The sequence below is a fragment of the Scardinius erythrophthalmus genome (genome assembly GCF_964197995.2).
Source record: "Scardinius erythrophthalmus genome assembly, chromosome: 7".
Classification (NCBI taxonomy): domain Eukaryota; kingdom Metazoa; phylum Chordata; class Actinopteri; order Cypriniformes; family Leuciscidae; genus Scardinius; species Scardinius erythrophthalmus.
In genome coordinates, this window is record NC_138227.1 from 21287918 (window position 1) to 21312942 (window position 25025).

General features: G+C 38.2%; 1 protein-coding gene across 2 annotated transcripts in view; it reads left to right on the forward strand.

The window, feature by feature from the left end:
* Positions 1 to 19363, forward strand: part of nova2 (NOVA alternative splicing regulator 2) — a 48187-nt gene extending 28824 nt beyond the window's left edge. For both annotated transcript variants that reach the window (XM_081371536.1, XM_081371537.1), the window contains 2 exons: positions 3292 to 3458; positions 18177 to 19363. In XM_081371536.1, the coding sequence (XP_081227662.1) occupies positions 3292 to 3458; positions 18177 to 19199 (1190 nt within the window). In that variant the 3' untranslated portion in view covers positions 19200 to 19363. The remainder of the gene's footprint in view (positions 1 to 3291; positions 3459 to 18176) is intronic.
* Positions 19364 to 25025: the final 5662 nt, after the last annotated feature.

Consider the following 25025-nt stretch of genomic DNA (forward strand, 5'->3'; position numbering starts at 1 on the left):
AATCAAATGCCGATTAATAGATCTATTTATTAGATAGTCTCTGGGCTTAGAGACCAAACCCTTAATTTCAGAAGTTGCACAGTGACTCACAGTGGTCCATCAGAAATCATTCTAACATGCTGAATTATGCTCAAGAAACCTTTATTATTGTTATCTTTTATATTATTCTGTTGAAAATGTTTCTACTACTTAATATTTTTTTGGAAACTTTGATCATTTTTTTCGATATTCTTTGATGAACAAGAACCATTTATTAGAAATAGAATGTTTTGTATTACTGTGAAATTATTTATTGTCACTTTGATCAATGTAATGTGTCCTTGCTGAAAAAACAACAATTATATGAAAAGAAAATTGAACGGTAGTAGTTGTATGTACGCTCCATTCCAGTTTTTGCTTGACCAATTCTCTCTTTTAATAAGTAAATGTTGGTAAATTTTATATTGTCAACCAAATAATCTAAAATATATTGTGTCTAAATATACTGTTGCCCAGCCTTACTATGTGGTGTGTCTTAATGAGGAGGCAGAGCGCTGTTGAGGGGGGTGTTTATGTGTTTGGATGGGTGGTAAAGCAAACTGCCCATCACTTTCAATGAGCTCCATGAGCAGAAACTTAAACGTGTGTCAGAAAGTGTCCCGTCCATTTGCAAGAGGAAAGAAGATCCTCAGTGACCTCTTTCTAAACACTCCCCCACCCCACCCCTTTCCCATACCCCGCTGAGTATCTCACAACAGACACATCACAACCTCTCCAGGAACTCTTCATCCAGACAGTCAACACATCACATAAGCTTTCTGCTTGTATGCTATAACCTCGCCTGTGCAGCTATTTGGTATTTAAAATGTTGAGATAACTAATGGTCATTGTGTGTATACCGTATATATATATACACATTACACCATAAACATAAGTCATGTTTCAAAACTAGTCCTCCATCTCTGACAGTTGTTTGACTGGTGTTGTCCACACCCTACCCCCTCGTCTCCCTGCCAAAACAATGGTGATCTCTGCTCTAATAATCTACCACCCCGATTGGTCCGTCAAAGATTACTCTTGGGCCGCCAGCTGTCGGGAGCTCAGCAAAGCTTTTTTTTTCTTTTCTTTTTTGTAAGATCCCATCCATGATCCTGAGATTCCTCAATTTGAGTGTATTAACATGGCTTCATATAGCTAGTCTGGGACCAAACCCAATTATTTTCATGCTAAACAATAGAAGGTTAAAGGAAACCGGAAAACCCTACTGCACCATGCCGATAAGGGCCGATTCTCTTCCCAGCCTCTCGGGAGCCAAGAGATTCTGGCTTCGGATCAGTCTGGTTGCGTTTTTTTCCCCTCTTCCCTTCTACTTTAGGCTTTTGTCTTTATTTCTGAATCTGAATGGCAACGTTTAACTGTCTCACTTATGGTGCAATGTGATTTTGTGTGGGTTTTGTAGGATAAATATCCCAGAATATAAATATCCTTTCAAGCAAATTGTTATAGTGTTGAAGATTAGTAACCAATCGGAGAACCGCAGTCGGCTAATTCCTTTAGAGTCTGCCCCAAAACACAGTTAATCAATGGTGATTTGTATGTGTGTGCATGCACTGAACCTCCTCGTGTTTTGTAGGAGAGATGGTGGAACTGGAGTCGAATTGCCGGTATTGTATCAGAATTAATTGAAAGTGGAGACTTTGGGGCGTCTAATGGAAGGCTTTCTGTGAATAGGCTGCCAAAAATAGTAGCTTTGCCAGGCGACTGTTATTGCAGCTGCTCCCATAACTTCAGTCTGCATGTACATATATCCATGGTATTTACATGGGCAGATGCTTTAATGCTGCTTGTTTGCCTCCTAACACAATGTCTGTAGTCTCTCGTGTAATGTGATTGATAACCCAATGACTGACGGATTCACTCTCTGATAACACATACTACTCTGAAACTCTGTATGTGCCTGTCATACAAACAGTGCACTATAATATTATATCATTTAGTTGAGTAAAAACAGAAAGTACGTTTTCTATTATCAGCCATTTCTGATTTTGTCAGCTGATGATATTTTATGCTGTTTCCATGTAAGGAAAAAAGCATTTCATCACCGTTTCAGTTCCAAACACCATCAATCGCAAAAACATGCTGTACTGACGTCTTAAACCAGAAGCAGTAAAACAACTATGGGTTACTTTAGAAATGGGACATAATATGGGACATGGGACATAATATGCTTAGAAAGATTACTAGGGAGCTTAAAAAAGGTGATGAATTAAATTTTAAAGTGCAATTTTTTTTAAGTCTTCAGTGCACTCACATTTGCTGATCTGGTGCTCAATAAACTTTTCTTATTATTATCGATGTTAAATACAGTTGTGCTGTGTAATATGTTTGTATAAGCCTTGCATCCTTGGCCTTGCTGAATAAGATATCATACTGACCCCAGACCTTTGAACAGTAGTGTATTCTTCATTGGTCATCTAACACTTCACTAGTCAGAATTTCAAAAGATTTGGCCAATGTCAGTTTTAATTAAATTAAATTTAGAATAATTAATTTTAATTTAGAATAATTGTTTACATATTTATGTATTATATTTATATTAGTGCTGTCAAATCGATTAATCACATCTAAAAGAAAAGTTTCTGTTTATGTAATATGTATGTATAAATATTATTATATTTATATATGATATGTAGTATGTGTGTGTGTGTACACACCCATTTATGTATGCATAATATATATATATATATATATATATATATATATATATATATATGTGTGTGTGTGTGTGTGTGTGTGTGTTTGTGTATATGTATAGTTACACACACATATATTATATAAACAAAAAAACGTTTGTTAGATTAATTGCGATTAATCGATTTGATAGCACTAATATAAAATGCTATGTTCACATATCGCATATTTCAGTGTGCAATAATTCTATTGGGGTGGTTTATTATATTATATTTATTTTATGACATGGCAATCGTCTTGGACGACTTGTTATGCACTGACCTGTACTGACATTACTAATTTAATCTGGAAGAGAAAGTATTTTTTGGCTGTTCATGTGATCTAAATATGGCTGCCCCCATGAGGTAACCTGAAAGAATGTTTACTTTCAAAAAATCATTTTAAAAACAATTATTCATTTATTCACATGTAAAACATTTTATAATGAGGAAAAACATGCTCCTTTGGCCCTCACCTCATCACAGCACTGTGATTTTCTTAATCATTTTACAGCAGTCTTTGGACAACATCTGTAAATCGCACTGAGGTTAAACTGGAGTTCTCTTTGTGTGTGTCCTTCAGGAACAACAGAGCGTGTCTGCTTGATCCAGGGCACTGTAGAGGCGCTGAATAGCGTCCATGACTTCATCGCGGAGAAGGTGCGGGAGATGCCGCAGAGCGCTCAGAAAACAGAGCCAGTTAGTATACTTCAGCCACAGACCACAGTCAACCCTGACCGTGTCAAACAGGTGAGGCTTCACTTCCTTTAACTCGCCCATTTCCTGTTTCTTTTCATTTCCAGTTTCCTCTCTATCCTTGCAGAATTGCAGAGCACATGCACAAGATTGTGAACTTCCTTTTTATTCATTCTATATTTAAATCAGATTTTTTCCCCGCACTTCTGATTCCCATTTGATAAGTTGTAATAAAAAGCACAAGCAAACAGACCAATGAATATAGCCACAGAATGAAATGAAGTGTGAGGAAGGACATTTTGATTATATCATCCTTTCTAATAAACTGTGTTAACTCAGTCAAACAGGCCCCACTTGGTTTGGCCTTTGTATTATACAAGCAAACAAACTCTCGAAGATTCGGAGTGTGTTCCAATTAGACAAGTCATTGATTGTGTACCGGCTATCTGTTTAGGAGATTATCGCCACCGGTCACTTCATTATTATGGTCCATTGATCTGCTGGGCTCCTGCATTGTTGTCATCCACATCAATGATTCTCCTCCTTTATTTATAATTTGCTTAATTAAATCACCCTTAGGACAAAGAGACAGAGTTGGCTGTATTCATGAATAATTTACGACATGCTACCGTTTTCTGCTCTTAATTTTTAGTTAAGCCTGTCCATTAAGGAAGCTTCTTCTTTGTGCTTATTGAGCAGTTTCTGTGAAGTCAGGGCCATAACCTGAATTCCTAGAACATAAGTCCAAGACGCTTACCCCTGCAGAGTTGCCGACCTAATTATTTATGCATGTAATTATAGAGCTTATCAGCGGAGCAACACAACTCAATTTAGTGCACACTATTGTCTCTGCTGGGACAGCATCACTGCATTCTGCTGCACTCTGCAATATGACAAACTATATTTGTATGATTCTGATATATATACGTACAGGGATGCAGAGAGTTTAGATTGTGGTGATATATTAAAAATGTTCAATATGAAGATGTACAGTTGAGTCATAACTAACTGTCCTTGAAAAAATTGATCAAACTGTTGATCAGACCTTATAGATAGACAGATGGATAGGCATTGGTACTTCAACATATCGTTTAAATATATATTTTTTAGTCATATAATGAAATATATTTTAATGAAATGATATATATATACATATGGTAAATTAAAAGATTCCATACATATATACACATAATATTAAGTCATTCAATTTTGTACATTTTTATGTCAATATTTTGTTTATATTTTATTTGGTACTTTTTGGTACTAGATGATCTGTCTTACTTTTCGGTGGTCAGAATTTTGCCAATGCCAGTCCGGTTTTGGCCACAGTGAGTTGTGATCGATGTCATATGATCTTGCATTGCCTTTGCATTCTTTTCCAATTGTCACCACACGTGCAGCTGTCATGGCATGTATCTCATTGCAGTGCACACTGATTGAGAGATAGAGGGCAAAAATTAAAGTCATATTAAGCGACAGCTGCTAATTTCGGGTCAGGAACATCAACCGCTGATCCTGCAACCAAATGGTCAGGGCAGGAGCGCGGCTGACACCTAACTTAATCCACCCACCCATCAGCACAGGAAATCAATCTGGTCATCTAGATGGCTCATTGTTATGGACGCCTCATTGTTTCCAACAGAGTTTGACTAAACTCAAATGTTGAAGTGCCAGCCTTCAGTGGCTTCCTCTTGTCAGCACAGGTTTCCTCTGATCCTTTCCTCTGCCTGCTTCCCACATCCTGTTTTTCCTATCCACAAAGGAAATGGACCATTAATGCAGAGGAATGCAAGAGTTCCTAATGTTGTCTATAGGTAGACACAGTGAATCAATGCAGTTGGCCATTTTCGTCACTGAAGAGCTGGCAGATGCTGTATATGTGAGCAAAATAATGCACTTACTGCATACCCAAACAAATCAATCCCAATGTAATTTATTCAACTGAAAATCTATAGTAGTGCATATTGCAATTACAATAATTCGCTAAGCCAATAAAGAGAAAAGAAACGCATATTCTGGACTTTCATTAAAGCTATGAAATTAATTTTGAAGCTTATTCACATAGTATTTATTCACATTTTGATTTGGCACAGGAACACCATCAAAGGTTCCTCCTGCTTCGCTTATGACTTTGAAAAATGGAACAATTTCTCTGTAATCTCGATTTCTACATCAAAGAGAAAAGAATGATTTTCTCCATGCATCACTGGCCTTTTTCATAATAACCCACAGCTTTACTTCTATTATATTGATCAGTGGGATTGCCTTAAGTGGCTGTGCTGTTTCAAACCATCCTTTCCCTTCACGACACCACCAAAACCAGCCTATTTAATTATCCTGCATCATGAATCTAATAAAAGTTCTCATTGGAGCACTACGCTCGCACACACACACACAGAGACAGCCAAGCGAAACACTGCTGTGTTCCCTGCTCATCTCCTAAATTAAAAGCGACATCAGGAAAATTGCTATAACGTCTAAAATTGAAGAAGAAGAAAAAAAATCTCTCGCCCGATAGCCCAACGTTCCCTCCCTGCTCCGGTCTCTGGAGGGATGATGACTGGCTAAAATATTTTATGCCTTTTTTAACCTTCAAATCCATCAGCCGGCCAGGAAAAAGGTCACTGTCTCTCCACGGAGGATCGATCTAATTTCCAGAAGAGCCAATGGAGAGGGAGAGTCTTACACAACATCGGTTGTTGGACAAGGAAGTACATCCTCTAATGCAGGGCTCAAATCTCTTTTGGGTGAAGGAAAGGACAGATGCTGTCTGTGTTGTGTGTCTTTAGTATTTGCAGACTGGCAGTTTTGTCAGTTGTTTGTTTATACAGTCACGGCGTGTTTGTGGAAAGCATGTGTGCAACTTATGCACACTTTCTTATGATTTCTACAGGGTTCTCACAAGGAAAATATCAGGGAATTGTGGTTTCCAGGTCTTGAAAAATCATGGAAATATTTATAATGATTGTTTTTTATTTATTTATTTATATAAAATAAAATATTTAATTGGCCAAAATGCCTTTTTTTGTGAGTGAAATCTCATTTTTCAGCTTTAAAATGGTCTAACAAATTTTAATTTCAAGACATAATTTTATTGTTACTGTACTCACAAATTGCACTCAAATACCAACCCAAATATATATTCACTATAAAAATGTCTTACTTAGTTTGTGATCTAATCATTTCAAAACAATATTTTATAACCAGAAACACTAAAAAGTCATAAAAATACTCGTCAATCTACAATGCAAAATAAAGCTCTGAAATCACATGCCCGATGGATGATACAAGAGGATATTAATAAGTCAGAATGTTGAGCATTATTATCAGGGATCATATTGGCTATTTCAGAAGAATTGACATGTCTATATCAAGTCTCACAGCAAGTGTCACACCTACCTTAAATACAGGTCGCCCCGTTGATATTGGACTGTGGTGATCTCATATTGTCTATGTGTGAGAGGATGTTCTCTATCCGCAGCTCGCACATCTCTAATCCTGAGCCAGACCCCTGGAGATATGAGTTGTAACATTGTTTGATGGATGCAGGACTTGAGCTGTCCGAAATGGCATAAAAATCAATAATAAATTAGATCTTCATTAAATATGCATTTGTAAGGCGCATACTTAATTTGGTGTTGCTCTGCGTTGGAGTTCTGAAGAGATCTGTGATGTTTCTGTGTCAAGACTAGATCATAATGTTCAGATGGATTTTTTCTGATGCAAGTTTATTTTATGTAGAAATCGAAACATATTTAAACATGCAAATAAGTGATATATGAGCTTCAAGGCATAGTTTACCAAATTCTGTCATAATTTACTCACACTCATTCCGATAGTGGATTTTAAAGTTGGACTACACTGGCCTATAATCGATTAACCAACCAATAGGGTAAACGTACCTATTAAGCTCACCAAAATCTACATTGAGACATTTTTAGTGCACAAGATATTGGTTTTAGTACAAGAAGTTATTTTAAAATAAAATATTAATCTCTCACACTATAATATTTCATTTTATTTTAAATGACAAAAGTATTTCAATTAAGATGTACATTATTAAATATAAAAAGTCTGGCTGTGCTTAATGGGTACATTTTGTACCCTTTAAGCACACCCCTGTTCCCAATAAGCTCACAACAAGTTTTATTAAAAAATCTTGTTTATTTTAAACAACCTTTTTAAGGAATAATTGAAAAAAGTTTTATTTGAAGGTACAGAGTCAATCACAAAAAAACAGAACACTAAAATCAAGCAACAAGGCATTCAATTTGATCAGGTAGCCTATCCTATTCATAGTGACGTGTCATTCAAACTCATTGCAACATCTAGACTAGTCCACGTTCAGCTATGTAACCCATATTGAAAAATCAAATAACAAAACAAACCAATGTGCTCCTTAAAGGGATACTCCACTTTTTTTGGAAATTGGCTCATTTTACAACTCCCCCAGAGTTAAACAGTTGAGTTTTACCGTTTTCGAATCCATTCAGCCGATCTCCGGGTCTGGCGGTACCACTTTTAGCATAGCTTAGCATAATGAATTGAACCGGACAAGACCATTAGCATCTCTCTCAAAAAAATGACCAAAGAGTTTCGATATTTTTCCTATTTAAAACTCGACTCTTCTGTAGTTACATCGTGTAATAAGACCGACGGAAAATGTAAAGTTTAAATTTTCTAGGCTGATATGGCTAGGAACTATACTCTCAAAATCGCACCTTTTCATTTTCCGTCCGTCTTAGTACACGATGTAACTACAGAAGAGTCAAGTTTTAAATAGGAAAAATATCGAAACTCTTTGGTAATTTTTTTGAGAGAGATGCTAATGGTCTTGTCCGGTTCAATTCATTATGCTAAGCTATGCTAAAAGTGGTACCGCCAGACCCGGAGATCGGCTGAATGGATTCGAAAACGGTAAAACTCAACTGTTTAACTCTGGGGGAGTTGTAAAATGAGCTTATTTCCAAAAAAAGTGGAGTATCCCTTTAACTCTCTGGGTCAGAGCTTTCCTGTCTACTCCAAACTTCTTGGACAGATACGACAGGTTTCTGATGGCTCCTTCTTTGTATGACATGCCTCTTTCATCTTTGGGCATACACTATAGTTTCGTCTAGCTTTTGTCATCTTAAGACTGTGAAAATAAGTTTATTAATCATTTTTTTGAAGATTAACATAGTGACAACCATCAGTTAATATTTAAATTCTGATTATTAAGTATTTACATAGACGTTTAATGTGGGTGAGCTTAAAGGGAGCACACACTGTGCTTAATTGGAGCAAAAACATTTTTTTAATTAATAAATATTAAATTTAAATTTAAAGGAAAATATTTAGCTAAATTAATAATCTAGGTAATGTATTAAGTTTATACCAATTTTAATATGAACAACTATTATAGACAATATCTATGAAATTATGCTTTTTCTAATTGATGTCACACTGAAGCTGTGTGATTGTCATAGTAGTGCACCCTTTAAGCTCACCTAACAATAATATGAATTCTTTAAAAATTACAGCAGTTTAAAACCACAGACTATCAATAAAATGTAAAATTATAATATTATGGATTTAAAAGTACAAGCCATTAATTCCTGTGAAGTAATATATTAATGTAGCACACAATCTTATACAGCTAGTAAGCTAGCTATGTTCGTAGCATCTGGGCTATGTTGCTAAAACTATCTTTTAGATCTAACTGTAATTATTTCCCACATCCAGGTTCCAGGTTATAATATTCAAAAGTCTAAACATTAATCTCTTAATTTTGCAATAAGAAGATGTACTTCTTCAAAATAAATGCTTAAACATATAAAAAATGCACATCTGAGGGGCTCCTCTTCTGGTGAAAGTTTTCAGACAGCTTTGAAAATAGCCGCCAGACAGTGTGAACACATGGACACATATATCTCAGTGTGCAATGGTCTGATTGGTTTAAAATTACAGGAGGTATATAGTAACAAACACATCAATTGGTTAATACATCAAATAGGATAATACATTGCTGTTTCTTTTTATAATCTGAGCTCCAAGATGGTAGTGTGCTTAATGGGTACTTGAGCTTAATAGGTACGTTTACCCTAGTTTTTAAAATGAATTCTGAATGAAACCAAACATAACACATAACATAGTGCTGAACTTTATTACAAAAATTTTAAAACAGTTTTGAACCATGAAAATGTAATGTACTTTTTAAATATAAAAAAAATTGATCCTTGATCATTCATATTAGTTCATAGTGCATCAACTAATGTTAAGAGATGCAACTTTAATGTATTAATAAATGTTGAAATTAGCAATGAACAATACTTTTTACAAATGGACTCTTTTTGTAAAGTGTTATTATTTCATATAAATCCAGTCATGCATAAAGATGGCCATCGTTATATCTACACAAAAGCCATAGCATTGAAATTAGATACATATGTATATTATATGTATACTTTCACACTTCATTTACTTCTATTTTAGAGCACTTGATGATTATCTAATCAAAATAACAAAATATGTATTACAGTGATAATAAAAAAAGAGCTGAAATCAATGCATTCCTGATTTATTTATGTTTCTGTTGGCTGCATGACGATACAGTTTGCGTTCTCATGACACTAGCTTTAAATATGCAACTTCTCTGCATAACGAATGCATAAAAGCTGGATATAAACTAATGCAAATAGTTGGTAACAAAAACCGCTTGAAGTACTGCTAATGTTAGCGTCCTCTCCGCCTCAACGGCAAACATACTGCTGTTCTCCACTAAGGCAGCATCTAATCAACAAATTAATTGCTTTATAATGATATGAAAACATGTACTGTAGCGTACTGTATATACTGTTTCATTGTCTGTTTTAAATCCACATTTGGAAGTGTCCATCTTTGTGCAGCATGCAGCCTCATGTGTCAAAACAAACACCAAGAGGTGTCAGTGATAGTTTTTATTTCGCCTCTAGAGGCCGCCCTCGTACTGTATAATGACAGCAGACCCTTCTCAGCCGCTCCAGAAACGGACGCAACCCGGAAAAACTATCGGTATGGATTCTTGCCTATAACCGATGGTTCCAGCAATCGGTTATCTGTGACAATCAATCGGCGAAACCAATCAATCGGTCGACCTCTACTCACAATTCCTGTAAGACTTTCTTTTTTCTGTGGAACACAAAATATATTCTTAAGAATGTTTTAAGTGTTTTTTTTGTTTTATAAAATGTCAAGTTAATGGGATCCAGTGTTGTTTAGGTACATTTGTCTGTTGTATAGACAAATGTATGTTTCAGAGAAGAATGAAAGTCATACAGGTTTGAAAAAAAGTACATGATGGCAGTATTCTCATTTTTGGGTAAATTATCCCTTAAATAAGATTTTAGAATGTTTGTCACATTCTGAGACTGTAAATATTAATATTTATTGTTGAAGAGAGCAGCACACTGAATTTTGGGGAGGCCAAGGACCTTATTTTAGTTTACTATGAGCTTGGCAATTCACTCGTGTGATTTTGGGTTATTTAAAGGAACACTCCACCGTTTTTTGAAATAGGGCTTATTCTAGGGTTGGGCGATGTCCCCTAAATTCGCAGTTGACGATGTTTACAGTAACACTAGGCGATTTCCTATGCAGATATTGACTTGGGACTATATTAGGGGGAAGCACAGGCGAATCACTGCTACTTGGGCGCAGAGATATCACGCCCAAGTAGCAGTGCTTCGCCTGTGCTTCCCCCTAATATAGTCCTTAATATATAAGTCAATATCTGCCTAGGAAATCGCCTAGTGTTAATCTGCATCGCTATTTGTACTCGTTGTGAATACGCAGGCCACAAGAAGTAATTAAGTGTTTTTTATTTTATTTTTTATATCACTTTTACTCAGGACATGCTAGCTGGCAACAAAGGATTCCATTCATTATGCTAAGCTAAGCTAGCGCCGACCTTGTCAAACTAAAACAATGCATGCACTGAGAAAAAAATGCATTTGCCCACCTATCTAAATGTAGGAAAGAAGGTGAATAAGCCCTATTTAAAAAAACGGTGGAGTGTTCCTTTAATGCCGTCTAAAGAGCTGAGAGTTAAAATGATTTGTTTATATATGAAGTAAACTGGTATCTTGCAGTCATAACAGCCCGTTCTCATCCCAAGGCGTCATATACTGACGCTTTTGACATTTCGTCTACATCGAACGTACATGGCACCCTTTAGCGTCAATATGAGACGCAGATAGATATGGGCCAGAAGGCGCCTCCTAGCGGTCTAACCCTAACCCTACCCCAGACCTAAACCTACCCATAACCGAACAAAGCTCTGTGCGTGTCATATTGACGCTAAAGGGTGCCATGTGCGTTCGATGTAGACGAAATGTCAAAAGCGTCAGTATATGACGCCCTAGGATAAGAATGCGTTGGTCATAAATACATGTTAATTGCTTTGATATGTCTAAAAAAAATATATCCTTATTTTAAGCATCATCATGTCTAAAAGTAGAAAAACAAGAAATTGAATACCAGGTTAAATGAGTTCCTTGGCACTACACATTCATTGAGAAGCTCAAATGGCGTAATCCCTTGCCCGTTGCATTTTGCTCTTGTGCTCAAAATATAAAACGACTTGCTGCGCCTGAGCCTGACAGAAAGAATTATAGGGAGTGAAAATTGAGAGTGTGACCACTCATACAGGACCCTCGCTAGCAAACAACAACCTCTCACGACAGTGACCAAGGTGAGAAGGAGGAGGAGGACAGAGTGTTATTTTTAACTCGTATGGAGTCTTTTTTTCTTTTCTTTGTCAATGCCAGCAGCCAGAGCACACAGGCAGATGCTGTACAGAGATGGGCGGCTAAGCCCGGGATCAGGAGACAGGCGATTAACCCAAAGGCAAGCGCTTAAGACTTCAAAGTGCAAACAGCTACGGCTCTAGAGTCAGGCACTGTTTCGGGGACAGAGGTTGGGAGGGGGGAAACAGTTGCTGTGTGCCCGAGTCGGGTGGGATGCGCCAGGGGTCATTGTTTGAGACCCCTTGTCACCTTTAGGACTGGGTACATTTTGATGGCACATCAGTAGAAAGTAGGACTCCACGAGATACCGCAATAAAATCGCTATATGGCTTAGTGTGATTGTCAAATCGTGCAGACTGCAATTTAATTAAAGGGGGGGTGAAATGCTCATTTTCACTCAATCTCCTGTTAATCTTGAGTACCTATAGAGTAGTATTGCATCCTTCATATCTCCAAAAAGTCTTTAGTTTTATTATATTTATAAAAGAAAGATAGGCTGTACCGAGTCTTTCCGGAAAAAAAATGAGCAGCTGGAGGCGGGCCTTGTGGGCAGAGCTAAAGCTGTGCTAATGCACCGAGCTAACAACACACAGAGACATTTGAAGCAGTTTTACTCACCGCCCAGTTCCAACGCACGACCGACCGCGAACCATTATCGTTGGGACTGCTCGATCCTTAAGCATTAGACGATCTGCAAATCCGTCGATCTGGGCTTTGTTTATAAAACAATCATCGTCGAAATGCAGGGAACAACAGTCTTACACAACTCTGTTGATGATGCTCAGGAAAAACAAACTCCATCCACTGGTCCCTTAACGCTGGGTTCTTTGGGAATCTGTGCAGGGATGTCTTGCCCTGGCAACCAAAAACACACTTATTTGGTGACATTGACTTCCAAAAGCCGAGCAGAGCACTTTGATGGCGAACTGCTTTCGCTCTTTTGCTCTGGTCTACGAGTGCGCGCGCGCCCGCGCTATTCCGGGAGAAGAGCCCTTAGGACCCATATAAGGAAATTCCGCCCCAGCTGACGTCACACAGACCCATACTCGAAAAAAACTTTCCGAAACTTGTGACAAACCGGAAGGACAATTTTTGGCACAGAAATACTCCTTCAAACGTACAATTTAATTTTTGAAACTTTGTCCATGTTTAGCATGGGAATCCAACTCTTTAACAGTGTAAAAAACTCAGTATGCATGAAATAGCATTTCACCCCCCCTTTAAATAAATATATGAGCTACCGGCTCCAGAGTGGCACTGCTCATCCACATCCCATGATGCATTGCTTCACAGGTCCACAAGCTGCCCGCGTGCAAAGTGCAGAGTTTCACTCTGAAACCGGCAACGCATACATCCATTTGCCAGAAACCCATTCAAAATAAAAGCTTGATGGTTTTACGTTTGAAAATGAAGAAATTCAGACGTAAATATTAGTATTGTAATTTTACAGTTGTACTGTGAAATGAAACTATTTTTATGAAATATTACATTTTCTTAGTTTATGGTACATTACAATTATATTTTGTTTATTTATTTTATTAAGTACTTAATTTTTCATTTAACAGTACAACAGTTACAATATTATTTGTTTACAATATTACTTATTTAGTTTAATATATTATTTAAAAATAAAAAATAACTATTTTATACTGAATTGGTCAAAAATAGTGGAAATGTGCCACATGCAAACTCAAGTGAAGAGATATATTTTTTAAACTGTTCACTTTATGTTTACTGAAGGCTTGTGTTAGTTTTTGTAAATAGTAAATCCAAGTGTGAACACCCAAATTAATTAATTTATTTTTATCCCAAATCGTTCTGCCATAAAAGTATGGTTTGCACAAAAAAAAGTCTCCAGGATTAAACAAGGATTTTCCAGCTTTTTAAATTTGCATTTATTAATATTGCAATATACATGTAGCAGAAAAAGTAAATATCGCAAAGTTTTTTCCAATATCATGCAGCCCTAGTTGAAAGAGTTTAGAGGAAGTTTGAACTGCTCATTTTCAGTGGCAGAAGGTTTTTTATAATGCGCAGCCGGATACGAAGACTCCCGGGGCCTCATCTGCCCGTTCAGCAAAAACACACACAGAACGAGACTGTATCCTTTGATTAATTTGTGCTAGTCTCAGATGTTGCTCTCATTATTTTATTTTATTATTATTTAATTTTTTTGCAGAAATAGAACAAAGTAACACAGTCTGCATAAGGAGTGCATACATGTCCTTCATGGCTGACCAATCTTTCATTGCCCATTACCCACAACCCCCTGCAGCATCCTCCCGACAATTCATCAAAGGCTTCTAGTCCCAGATGACTGGTGGCGCAACAGCAGCAGGCGTCTCTCTCTCTCTCTCTCTCTCTCTCTCTCTCTCTCTCTCTCTCTCTCTCTCTCTCTCTCTGTCTTGCACTCTTTACTTCTCTGTCTCAGCCTCCTCTTCCGTTCACTCTTTTATAGATAGACGAAGTGGGCATCCACCTCCTCTAGCTCAGCACTTGGATGCATTCAGTCAAATTAACTTGAATATGTGTCGACGCTGCTCGGTTCCTACCCAACAGGCTCGATTTTATCAGCACTTCTCCTGCCAAATGCCATCATAGCAAATGATGGCATCATAAAGAAAGAGGCGGAGAAGGAAGAGAAAGGAGCTGGATCTGCTAAAAGTAGCAACAAATTCCACTTAATTATGCTAATAGTCATCTGTGGCATATGGATATAATGATCAGATAAAGTAATTAAACATTTATTTTCATTTAAGCATTTTCTGGTTACACTTTATTTTAAGGTGTCTTTAATACACTGAAACTATACATTTAAGTAATGAGTAATATTAAGTAACTACATGTACTTACTATAGGGTTAGGATTAGGGTTTGGTTTGGGGTTACATGTAATTATGCATAATTTATAGTTATTACTATAGTAACTATGTGTAACATATGTAACAATGACACTGTAAAAAAAAGTGTTACCGACTTTTTATTTTATTTAAAAAAATCAACACTTTTATTCAGCAAGGACAGTGACAGTAAAATACATTTATAATGTTACAACAGATTTAGATTTACGATTCCATTTTAAAGTGTATTAAAAAATATTTCAGTGTTTTTAGTGAGCAAAGAGCCATTCAAAAACATTTTACAAAATCATACCGAGCCCAAACTTTTAAGCGAAGTGTGTGTATATATAGGCATTATTATAAGTCTTTTTATTTGGAATTTTTTTATATTTATTAATTTCATTATTTATTATGTTCAATATTTATTAATTAATAGTATACATACAGTATACGTATTTAATAAAAACGTTAAATATATGAACATTTGGGATCAAGATCTGGAGTTTGGAAGTGTAATTATTAATATATTAATGATTTTATTAGTGATTTTTTTAAAAGACCAAATTAATACAAAATCTAATTTAAGCCTGGCAAAAAGTTTTAGGATTTTGACAAAGTGACAAAAGAAACATGTAAATGTAAAAGCAAAAAAAATTATATTTCAGATTTCGGGGTCACTATTTGTGACATTATGTGAACAAAAGGTCTCAATTTTTAATCAGCTAATAGATCTGCTGACTGATGTGTTTTTTCACTTTTGGACTGCACTGTATATGAACTGATCAATCACAGTACATCTCTAGTGCCAACAACAATCTGCTTTCCAATGCATTAAACGATAATTGTGAATATGATTATTTTGCTCAAAATGTTCTCTAAACAAGGTTCTGTGTATTCTAGCAAGATAAAAGGTGAATGTAGGAGTCCATGAAATTACCTGTCGGCAGTTTTTCATTTCTATGCTAATTCAGTTGAGCTGAATGAGAATTGGAGCTACAGTGGCAAGGCTAAACAGCCTCTGTAAAGACATGTCTGTGGGCAGCGAGCTTCAGCAGACCTTGAGGCAAAGAGTGAAAAGAACGAAGCGACTCACAAAAGAAACAAACGTAAAGGCTGAGCCGATCACCACCCCTCCCCAACCTCTCTCTCCTTTCCTCTAGTCTCTCCTTGGCTTTGTTCGTAAACACACACACACACACACATACAGAAACACGCCCCCACAAACACACATCCTTCTTCACCCACATCTACCCGCTCCTCTCTTCTCCCCTTTTTACAATTTTCATCTCTCTATCTGTCATTTTGACAGTGCAAATATTCTGAATCCAGCATTGTCAAAGCGCTCTCGGAGGGCTGGAGCTTTTCATTATACAGAGTAATTAACTGTCAAAGCGAACACCACACCGCATATTTTGTTTTCTCACAATGCTACAGTGCGTAGATGTATCCGGCAATGATCAAAGAGATCAATCGCTAATTTGTCAGTTCAATTAATAAGTGAATATGTCAAGTTACACAAGTGAAAATCAAAAAGTGTGTGATGCTTTCTTACAGAATTGTTGGTAGTGTATGAGCATACGCACTGTTGTGGCACAAGTAGCTGGTGTTTTTAAGTGAATGGTTGCGAGCATGTGAGGTGGGGGGTGGAAGGGTGGTTGGTTGGTTGCTATGCATCATTCCGACTCCCTTTCAGTCCCTCTTGAATGCTGGAGTTGAGTTTCCATGGAAACACTGACCCCTGGGAGTCGATGCTTTTCAGGAGGAGCCTGTTTTTACCTAGTGATTCACTGCTCAGGAAGTACAAGAACAAAACACATCTTTATATTTATCTTCTAATACATAATTTTCTGGTCTCATCAGTGCTGCAGTATTTTCTTCTTTTATAATGTTAACTAATATACTAATATTTATATTCATTATCTCATATTTTCTTATATATATCAGATAAACCAGTGTCAACTCAGTATTATTTATACACTATTATAGTAATTATTTATAATTTGAATGAGCTTTTTTTAATTTTGGTATGTTTTTTATTTCACTTTTAGTTTTAGTAATTTTAGCAAATCAACTTATTTAATTCAGTTAGTTGCAACATTTCTTAGCGTTTTTTAAAGTGTTTTATCTAATATTTATATTTTATTTTAGCTTTATTTCAATTAGTGAAAAGTATTTTTAATAGTTTTAGTTAACAATACCAACACTCAGCTAAACTTTTTTAAATTTTATTTTTTATAGATTTTCTATTTTAATGTGATATTTTGCAGTCTACACTCAAAAATTATAGTATAATTGATTGAGGATTGTTCAGTTATTCAATTCAAATACGCAAGGATTATTCATTTCAATTTGATAGAATTTTACTATTAATTAAGTCAAAAAAAAAAAAAAAACGTAATGTTTTGAGTGAGTGTGATAAAATTGTTAACATTTTTAGATTTGGCTAGACTTTAAAAAAAAAAAAACTCTTTTTAACCAAATGTTTCTAATCCTTTTATACTATTTTACAGCTTTTGGTTACTACGCAGTTAACAGCACCTAAAATGGAACATAGAAACAAATTCAGATTTTTTTTTTTTTAGGCAAGAAATCCAAAATCATTTTAACCACCACATCAAGGGTGCTTTTTGCAACATTTTAACAAGATCGGTATGTACTGTGTAAAGCTTTGGTAAAAAGTACCAGTGTGAGTCACTGCTTGATCAGAGGAGCAAGCCTTTCTAAGTTAAGGAAGAAACCATGGTAACCACTGTTTACACCCCCCCCCCCCCATTAAAGAGGATATTGTTTTCGCAGACATTATCAAAAACATACTCACTGAGAACACTATTTTGCTGTTGCACTAAATTACAAGATAAAGCTCTTCTGTCAAATGCAATTTGATTAATGCTTTAATGATACAGCAATTGATGAAATGGCAACTTGAAGCAAAGTAATTATTGTAAAGTCTAAAAGCCAGGCTTTGGTTTAAACACATACAGGCGCAGTTGCCGCAAAAGTAGTTGTTTGTGTTCAAAGACATTGGTTGGGCTGCAACTAATGGGCTCCCAGTGGATAAAAAATAAATTCACACTTTCTACTTTTAAATCCCAAAACTGAGAAATGGCGCTTCCTAGACTACTAGAGTGACTCATTAACTGACACTAGCCTCTCTGCTTATGTTTCCTTCAGGCCAAGCTGATAGTGCCCAACAGTACGGCAGGGCTGATCATCGGCAAGGGTGGAGCCACCGTGAAGGCCGTCATGGAGCAGTCCGGTGCCTGGGTCCAGCTCTCACAGAAACCTGAAGGTATTAACCTGCAGGAACGCGTTGTCACCATCAGCGGAGAGCCCGAGCAGAACCGCAAGGCCGTCGAGATCATCGTCCAGAAGATCCAGGAGGACCCGCAGAGCAGCAGCTGTCTGAACATCAGCTACTCCAACATCTCCGGCCCCGTGGCCAACTCCAACCCCACTGGTTCTCCGTACGCCAACTCTGCAGAGGTGATGCCGGCTGCTGCCGCGGCGGCGGCGGCCACGGCCTCCAGTCTCCTGGGGCAGGCCAGTCTGGCTGGAGTGGGCGCTTTCCCCACCACCATGTCCAGCTTCTCAGGGAATGACCTGCTGGCTATCACGTCCGCACTAAACACGTTAGCCAGCTATGGATACAATACCAACTCCCTGGGTCTTGGGCTAAACCCCGCAGCCGCCTCAGGAGTCCTCGCCGCTGTGGCTGCAAGCGCTAACCCTGCTGCAGCCGCGGCCGCCAACCTGCTAGCCTCCTACGCCAATGACGCATCCACCGGCGCCGGCCACCCGGCGGCCAGCCTGGGAGGTTTCACGCTAGGCTCGCTCGCCGCCGCCACTGGAGCCACCAATGGCTACCTGAGTGCCGCTTCCCCGCTGGTGGCGAGCTCCCTACTGGCCACTGAGAAGCTGACAGAGGGGGCGAAAGATGTGGTGGAGATTGCAGTGCCGGAGAACTTGGTGGGCGCCATTTTGGGGAAGGGAGGCAAAACGCTTGTGGAGTACCAAGAACTGACGGGAGCCCGCATTCAGATCTCAAAAAAGGGAGAGTTTGTTCCTGGCACCAGAAATCGTAAAGTTACCATTACCGGATCGCCAGCCGCTACACAGGCAGCCCAATATCTTATCAGCCAGCGAATCACATACGAGCAGGGTGTGAGGGCCACCAATCCGCAGAAGGTGGGCTAAAAACAGGGAGTATGAAAAAAGGAGAGAGAAAGAGTGGGGGATGGGGAAGATACAGAGAAAGATGGAGGGCGCGAATAACGAAGAAAATCAGCCACATTCTTTGTGGGAAAAATCTCAGTATTAAAAAAAAGAGGGAAAAAATTCCTCTCGACGTGGAAAATTTGAAAAAAAGAAAAATGTGTAAAATGTAAATATGGGTTTATTTCTTAAGTTTGAATCTTTTTGGAATTTTTATTGGTTGATTTTGTTTTGTTTTTCTTTCTTTTTTTTTTTTTTTTTTTGGTGCATTTCTCTGGACAGCAGTGAATGGCATTTCAACCTGGCATGCTGCCGCGCTGCAGTTCCCAGCAGGTGGGCAAGGTGGTCGGATGGGGGACAATGGGGTGGAAAAATCCTAGGAAACGGCCCTTTCCCCACCCCCATCCCCTCCTAGCTGACAGATTTTTGTTCTTTATTTTTAGTCTTTAGTTTAACTCCCTCCCTTTCGCCCATGCCTCCTCTTTAAGAGGGTCTGAGACTGATTATATATCCCCCCCAGTCTGTGACACCCCATTCCCACCCCAGCCCCCTTCGCCTCAGCCCTCACGATCCCAGCCGGTCTGACCCTGCTCCGTGCTGGGCAGGATAGGGTAGGGGATGTGAGGCTGTTGAAGGGGTCGCAGCGTCACTAGACATTGACCTGGGGTTCCAGTTCGACCAGGTCCATTGCCACTACAGATGTTGTTAGCATAAGGGAAGCTTGTAGATCATGTTGCGGACATAGGCCAGGACGCAAAATGCACCTGAATCTTTCGTACCAGAGCTTCTAGAGTTTGTGGCATTTCTCTATGGGATTCGAGGTCTGGTGTTTATACAAATACTATTATCATTATTATTATTACTACTACTATTATTATTATTATTACAAATTATCATCACCATCAACGTTATTTATTAATATGATTTCACCCATAAGAACTGAGGTATTTCCTTTTTTTGTTTTTCTTAATCTGTGAATTCAGGTTGACATGAATGTAAAGACAATATTTTGGATTTAGTTTTTTATTTAAGTAGATTGAATCTTGTGTCCATTTAATATATGTCTTATTTAACGTCCAGTGATAACTGCACCGTCGGCACCAACAGAGAGAATAGGGGCAGATGTACTGTACAGTGATATTAATACAACAAAACACACACCCTCAGCAGACTATTACCAGATTTAAATGCTGAAAATACAACTACGCATACGCAGACTTGAAATCACAGTGGGGACTAGACAATTTATTCACATATCTACTGAATGAGAATGTAGGTCTTTGCACAAGTCCAAGGGAGTGTATCAGAATACGACTTTATATAAAAGCCAATCTCTTTCTGTAACGTCCCAAAACATATCCCCGTCTTTACTCTATGCTGCCCTTCTGCAGTGCGAGACATTGTGCACTTTGAGCCTCTGCAGTTGAATATCTGCACAAATGTGCTGGAAAATCTGCGTAGATATTCCTTATCAAATCAGAAACTGGCCCTCAGAGCTCTGAGGCGTTTCATGAACACATACTACTGAACGACTACGAACAAATTCTGATCGGCACAGGCTGCTTAGTAACATGGTCTGCACTGGAAGTCCCAGGTTGTCTGCTCTATTGTGGCTAATGTGATAGCCTCGACATTTTTTAATAAACGTCCCAAGGCACCAGTTCCAATTTGGTTCTGGTTGCGTTATACTGAACAGGCTGCCCATGTGAAGATCTTCCTGTGCAGTTCAGAACCACCCATGTGCTGCTAATAAGGTCCTGTTTTCTTTTTGTTTTAAATCTGAGTACACTGAATTTCGTCTTAATGCACTGTGAAGTGTGGAGGCCGTGATGGAAGGCCAAAAAAAGTCAGGGTTTCTATATCGTTATCGTGTTGATGCATCACCATGATGGAATGTACTCAAGTGGAACGTTTCATATTTAAAACAGCCTCCATGGAGTCAATCTATCACTTACCGTGCACTCTTAAAAATAAAGGTTCGAAAAGGGGAGTTTTTGCAGCGATGCCATAGAAGAACCAGTTTTGGTTCCTCAAAGAACCTTTCATTGAGCAGTTCTGAACAGAACCATTTTTTTCCTTAGTGTGAAGAACATTTTAATAACCAAAAGAACCTTTTTCCACCATAAAGAACCTTTTGTACAATGGAAGTGTTTCATGGAAGTTAAAGGTTCTTTATGGAACCATTGATGCCAACATAGAACCTTTATTTGTAAGAGTGTAGGGCGGAAAGGAAGCCTGGATGGTTTGTTAGGTTGAGGTCAGACTCTTCTGAGCAGTTTTTTTTTGGCATCATGTTGCAGTATCCAACCTTAACTTTCCAAGTGTGCACTAACTAACCGCCAGCCGACCGTGTATATTTATCGTGAAGGGGCAGAGGATGGTATATTTTGTATGTTTAATCTATGTGTCCTCCAAATCTATTCTGTGTCTAAACGACTGCTATAACAACGTATTGATTCTTTACCGACTGGAATGAGCTTAAAAATGCCAAACTGATCCTCATTAACCACAAGACTTGTATACGTTAGCACAGAGAGCATTTCCCAAAGAAGAATTAGACCAACAGAGAAAGACAGAACTGTGCTCTCTCTCCCCCTGGCTAAAGTTATGATTCTTTCCTCTCCTTTGCTATTGGAGCACCAAGGAGAGTAAATCTGAACCGATTGGTAAGGAGGCTTCTTTATTCTCATCTAAAAACCATCACCTCCCCTCACCTCTTCTCAACCCCCCTTTTTACCTTTGTGCACCCCCATTCTGACACATCAACCCAGAGACCCTCTTTTCTCTCACATCTCTCCATGGGTGGCGATGACTGGTGTAACAGTGCATGTCTGCTTGCCCTTTGACGAAACTGACAATGCGAAAGGGAAGATGCGCCTACAGAGTAGAACTAGAAGCTTGCCGTAGATCACGTTCGAGCACATCACACCTTCAACAAGGGACTTACTACGAGCCATCAATCTTTGTACGGTGTGAATGTGTGTGTATATGCGTGTAAAGTTGATGCGTTTGCATACTGGTAGATATGAATTTGTCAAGCAGTTGTGCCCTAGGTGAGGAGGTCTAACAAGCGTTTGTAACAGCAATGACTCCAAGTGCTCCGAAAGATAGTTGCACGTTTTTGAGGTGCAATGAGCGTTTCTTTTCAAATGAAGGGACACTATTGTTCAGACTTGAAGATCAAGACGAGAAAGCGATGGCAATCGAGCGCCTCCGCATTTTAGAGTGCATCTGTGCATTCGGTTTTACCTATGATGCAGTACTTCATCAGACACTTCAGAGCTTGAACGAGTGGAAACAGTCTTGGTAGATCCCCCCAGATAATTTTTATGTTAAGAAACCTTACATGACCGTTCAATTTGATTAAGACACACAAAAAGCAAGATATTACTGTGACAATTCAATGTGAAAACTATAAAAAGGTGCCAACATAGTGTCAAGGAGCAGCTTTCTGTTTTGTTGTTTTTGTATTCAGTACTGAAAGTACATATGTTTTTTTTTTAAGTAACTGGGAAAATAGATCAAATGTGATGAGTACTGAAAGCAATATACGTAGTAGCATGTCGTCATGTCTTGTCCTTTTATTCTGTCTGTGTAGGAGCTTTGGATTTACCTAGATGTTGAGTAGATTTGCATATACTATTTTTTAAGTTGTGAAGATGCTGCTATTGAATAAGTGATGTACTAAAATTTAAGATTAAAAACATATCTGATCAGTCATTTAGCAGGATGTGGTAGTTGTAAGAGGTGTAACTAAATGCTACATTGATAATGAAATAATTGCTATATCAATGGATTAAATAAACCTGTGCCAAAATAGATCTTTACAGATTTAAATGTGATTTAAACACCATTAGTTAAGAGCAGACATACTTTTGTAATTTAAAAAAGGTGAGGAAAAAAAAAAAATGTGAAAAGTGCCAAACAAGCCACAGTTAAGATATAACTAGTGGAGGTAAAGTGACTAGAGAAGCAAAAAAATAGACATTAGCACTATAAGGTTGAGAGTTTTCTGCCCCTTAAACAAACTAGTCCTTGTTAAAAAGAAGGGATGGATTCATCTCGCAGGCCAAACAAAAGCAGGGTGCCATGTGGCCATTAACACACATCCCCGGGGCTAGAAGACTGCCGAGTTAGCTTAGCATGGTTAAAGTTTTATAAGTTATCAGCATTCTTAAGTCAGCCTTTTATAGTTCTGAAAATGTATTTTGTGAAGATAGATGTTATCTTTTTTGCACGTTGATATTTGCATGATACCAAGTGAGGCGTGGATTTAAAAAAAAGTGAAGACAAAAAAATCATACAAAAAAATTAGGCAATGTGCATTCATTTTGAGGACAAATCTTTGCATGGCAACAACAGTTCGAGCTATTAAATTAGCTTTTTTCACATTTTTTAGTTTTGCTAAGACCAAGCTGGAGTTTTGTTGTCCTGTGAAAACTAGGCCACAGAAACCAAAATCATTCATAGCCATGGTCATATTCAGCGTCATAATAAGAGCACTCATTTTGTACAGACTTATCAATGTTTTGTGATAATTTGTAAGAAAAACAATGGGAAAAGTTGGAAACGGAGGGTTAATTCAGCGACATTAACATTCAAACATGGTCGTGAATGTATCCACCACTACATAAGTTTGCATATCACTCTTTCGATCATGATTTTAGGGCTTGTGTTTGCTGTGTCAGTTCTAACAACATCATTAGGCTTCTGTTCTTTAGCTTGTTCTGCCATCACTGCACATAAAGCTTGACTCATTATCACGAGAATATGCACTTTACAATTCTCTCGCGCTTCACGCCACCCCAGATAAGAACAGCCCCGTTTCCGAATGAGAACAAATGCAATGACACCGCTAAACTGCTTGAATCCTTTACCTCAGATCACCACGAATAAAGGAAAGGGACGGGACTTTCCGATGACGTCACAATGCAATGATGCGGCACTACTGTTTGCATGAGAAAGGATTGGCCAGATGTTCGAAGCTGACCAAAAAACGGCAGAATAGTTTTTACAGAAATTGGAAATGTTGTTATTTTGACAGTGTTTTTTTATTATTAATATTAATGTTAAGAAGTGCCAAAAAGGGCATGTCTGATATGATGAATATTGTTTTTTTTCCACTTTCTCTCTCTTTAAGGCCATCAAAATTGCACTGTGCTTAGTCATGGTTGCTTTTTAAGCTACGTTCCTGTGCGCAGTTGTGTTTTTGTGCATGCGCTTAGCATTTTCGCACCCACGTTCCTCTCCCAGGTCACTGGGTTTGTCACACGCTGTTAAGTCGAGATGAATGCAAACTTATGGTTTAGATGATGTCGAGGAGGTCATTGCTTTTATGTGGGCGCATGGCTAGAGCTCGTCGCTCTTCCCAAACCCCACACGCCCCCCCCAGTCCAAGCCCCCCCTCGCCCCGCCCCCCACGCCATCAGAAGATGATAACCCGGGTCACTTTTGAGCTCGTACCCATTGAAGCACCAGCAATGTTAGAATACATTTGTCATATCACTGTTCTGTTCTCTTTTTTATTTTCCTGTTTTTATTTGTACGACACTCTCTAACCTAGACCAAGTATAACAAAAATGTCATTCATATGTATCCTGTTTACTCTCCCTTTTTCTCCCTTTTGCACTTTCACTGCTCCCCTTTTTTCCAACCACTCCCCACTCTTCTGCCGACCTCCCCCTCACACCCTCCCAGACTTTCTCCTGAGTGCCAAACAAAAACAGTACCATTCCAAACTTTTTGAGTTCTCTTGTATGTTGGACATCCATTGGACGCACCCATGAAGCCAGCATGTTTCTCCATAAC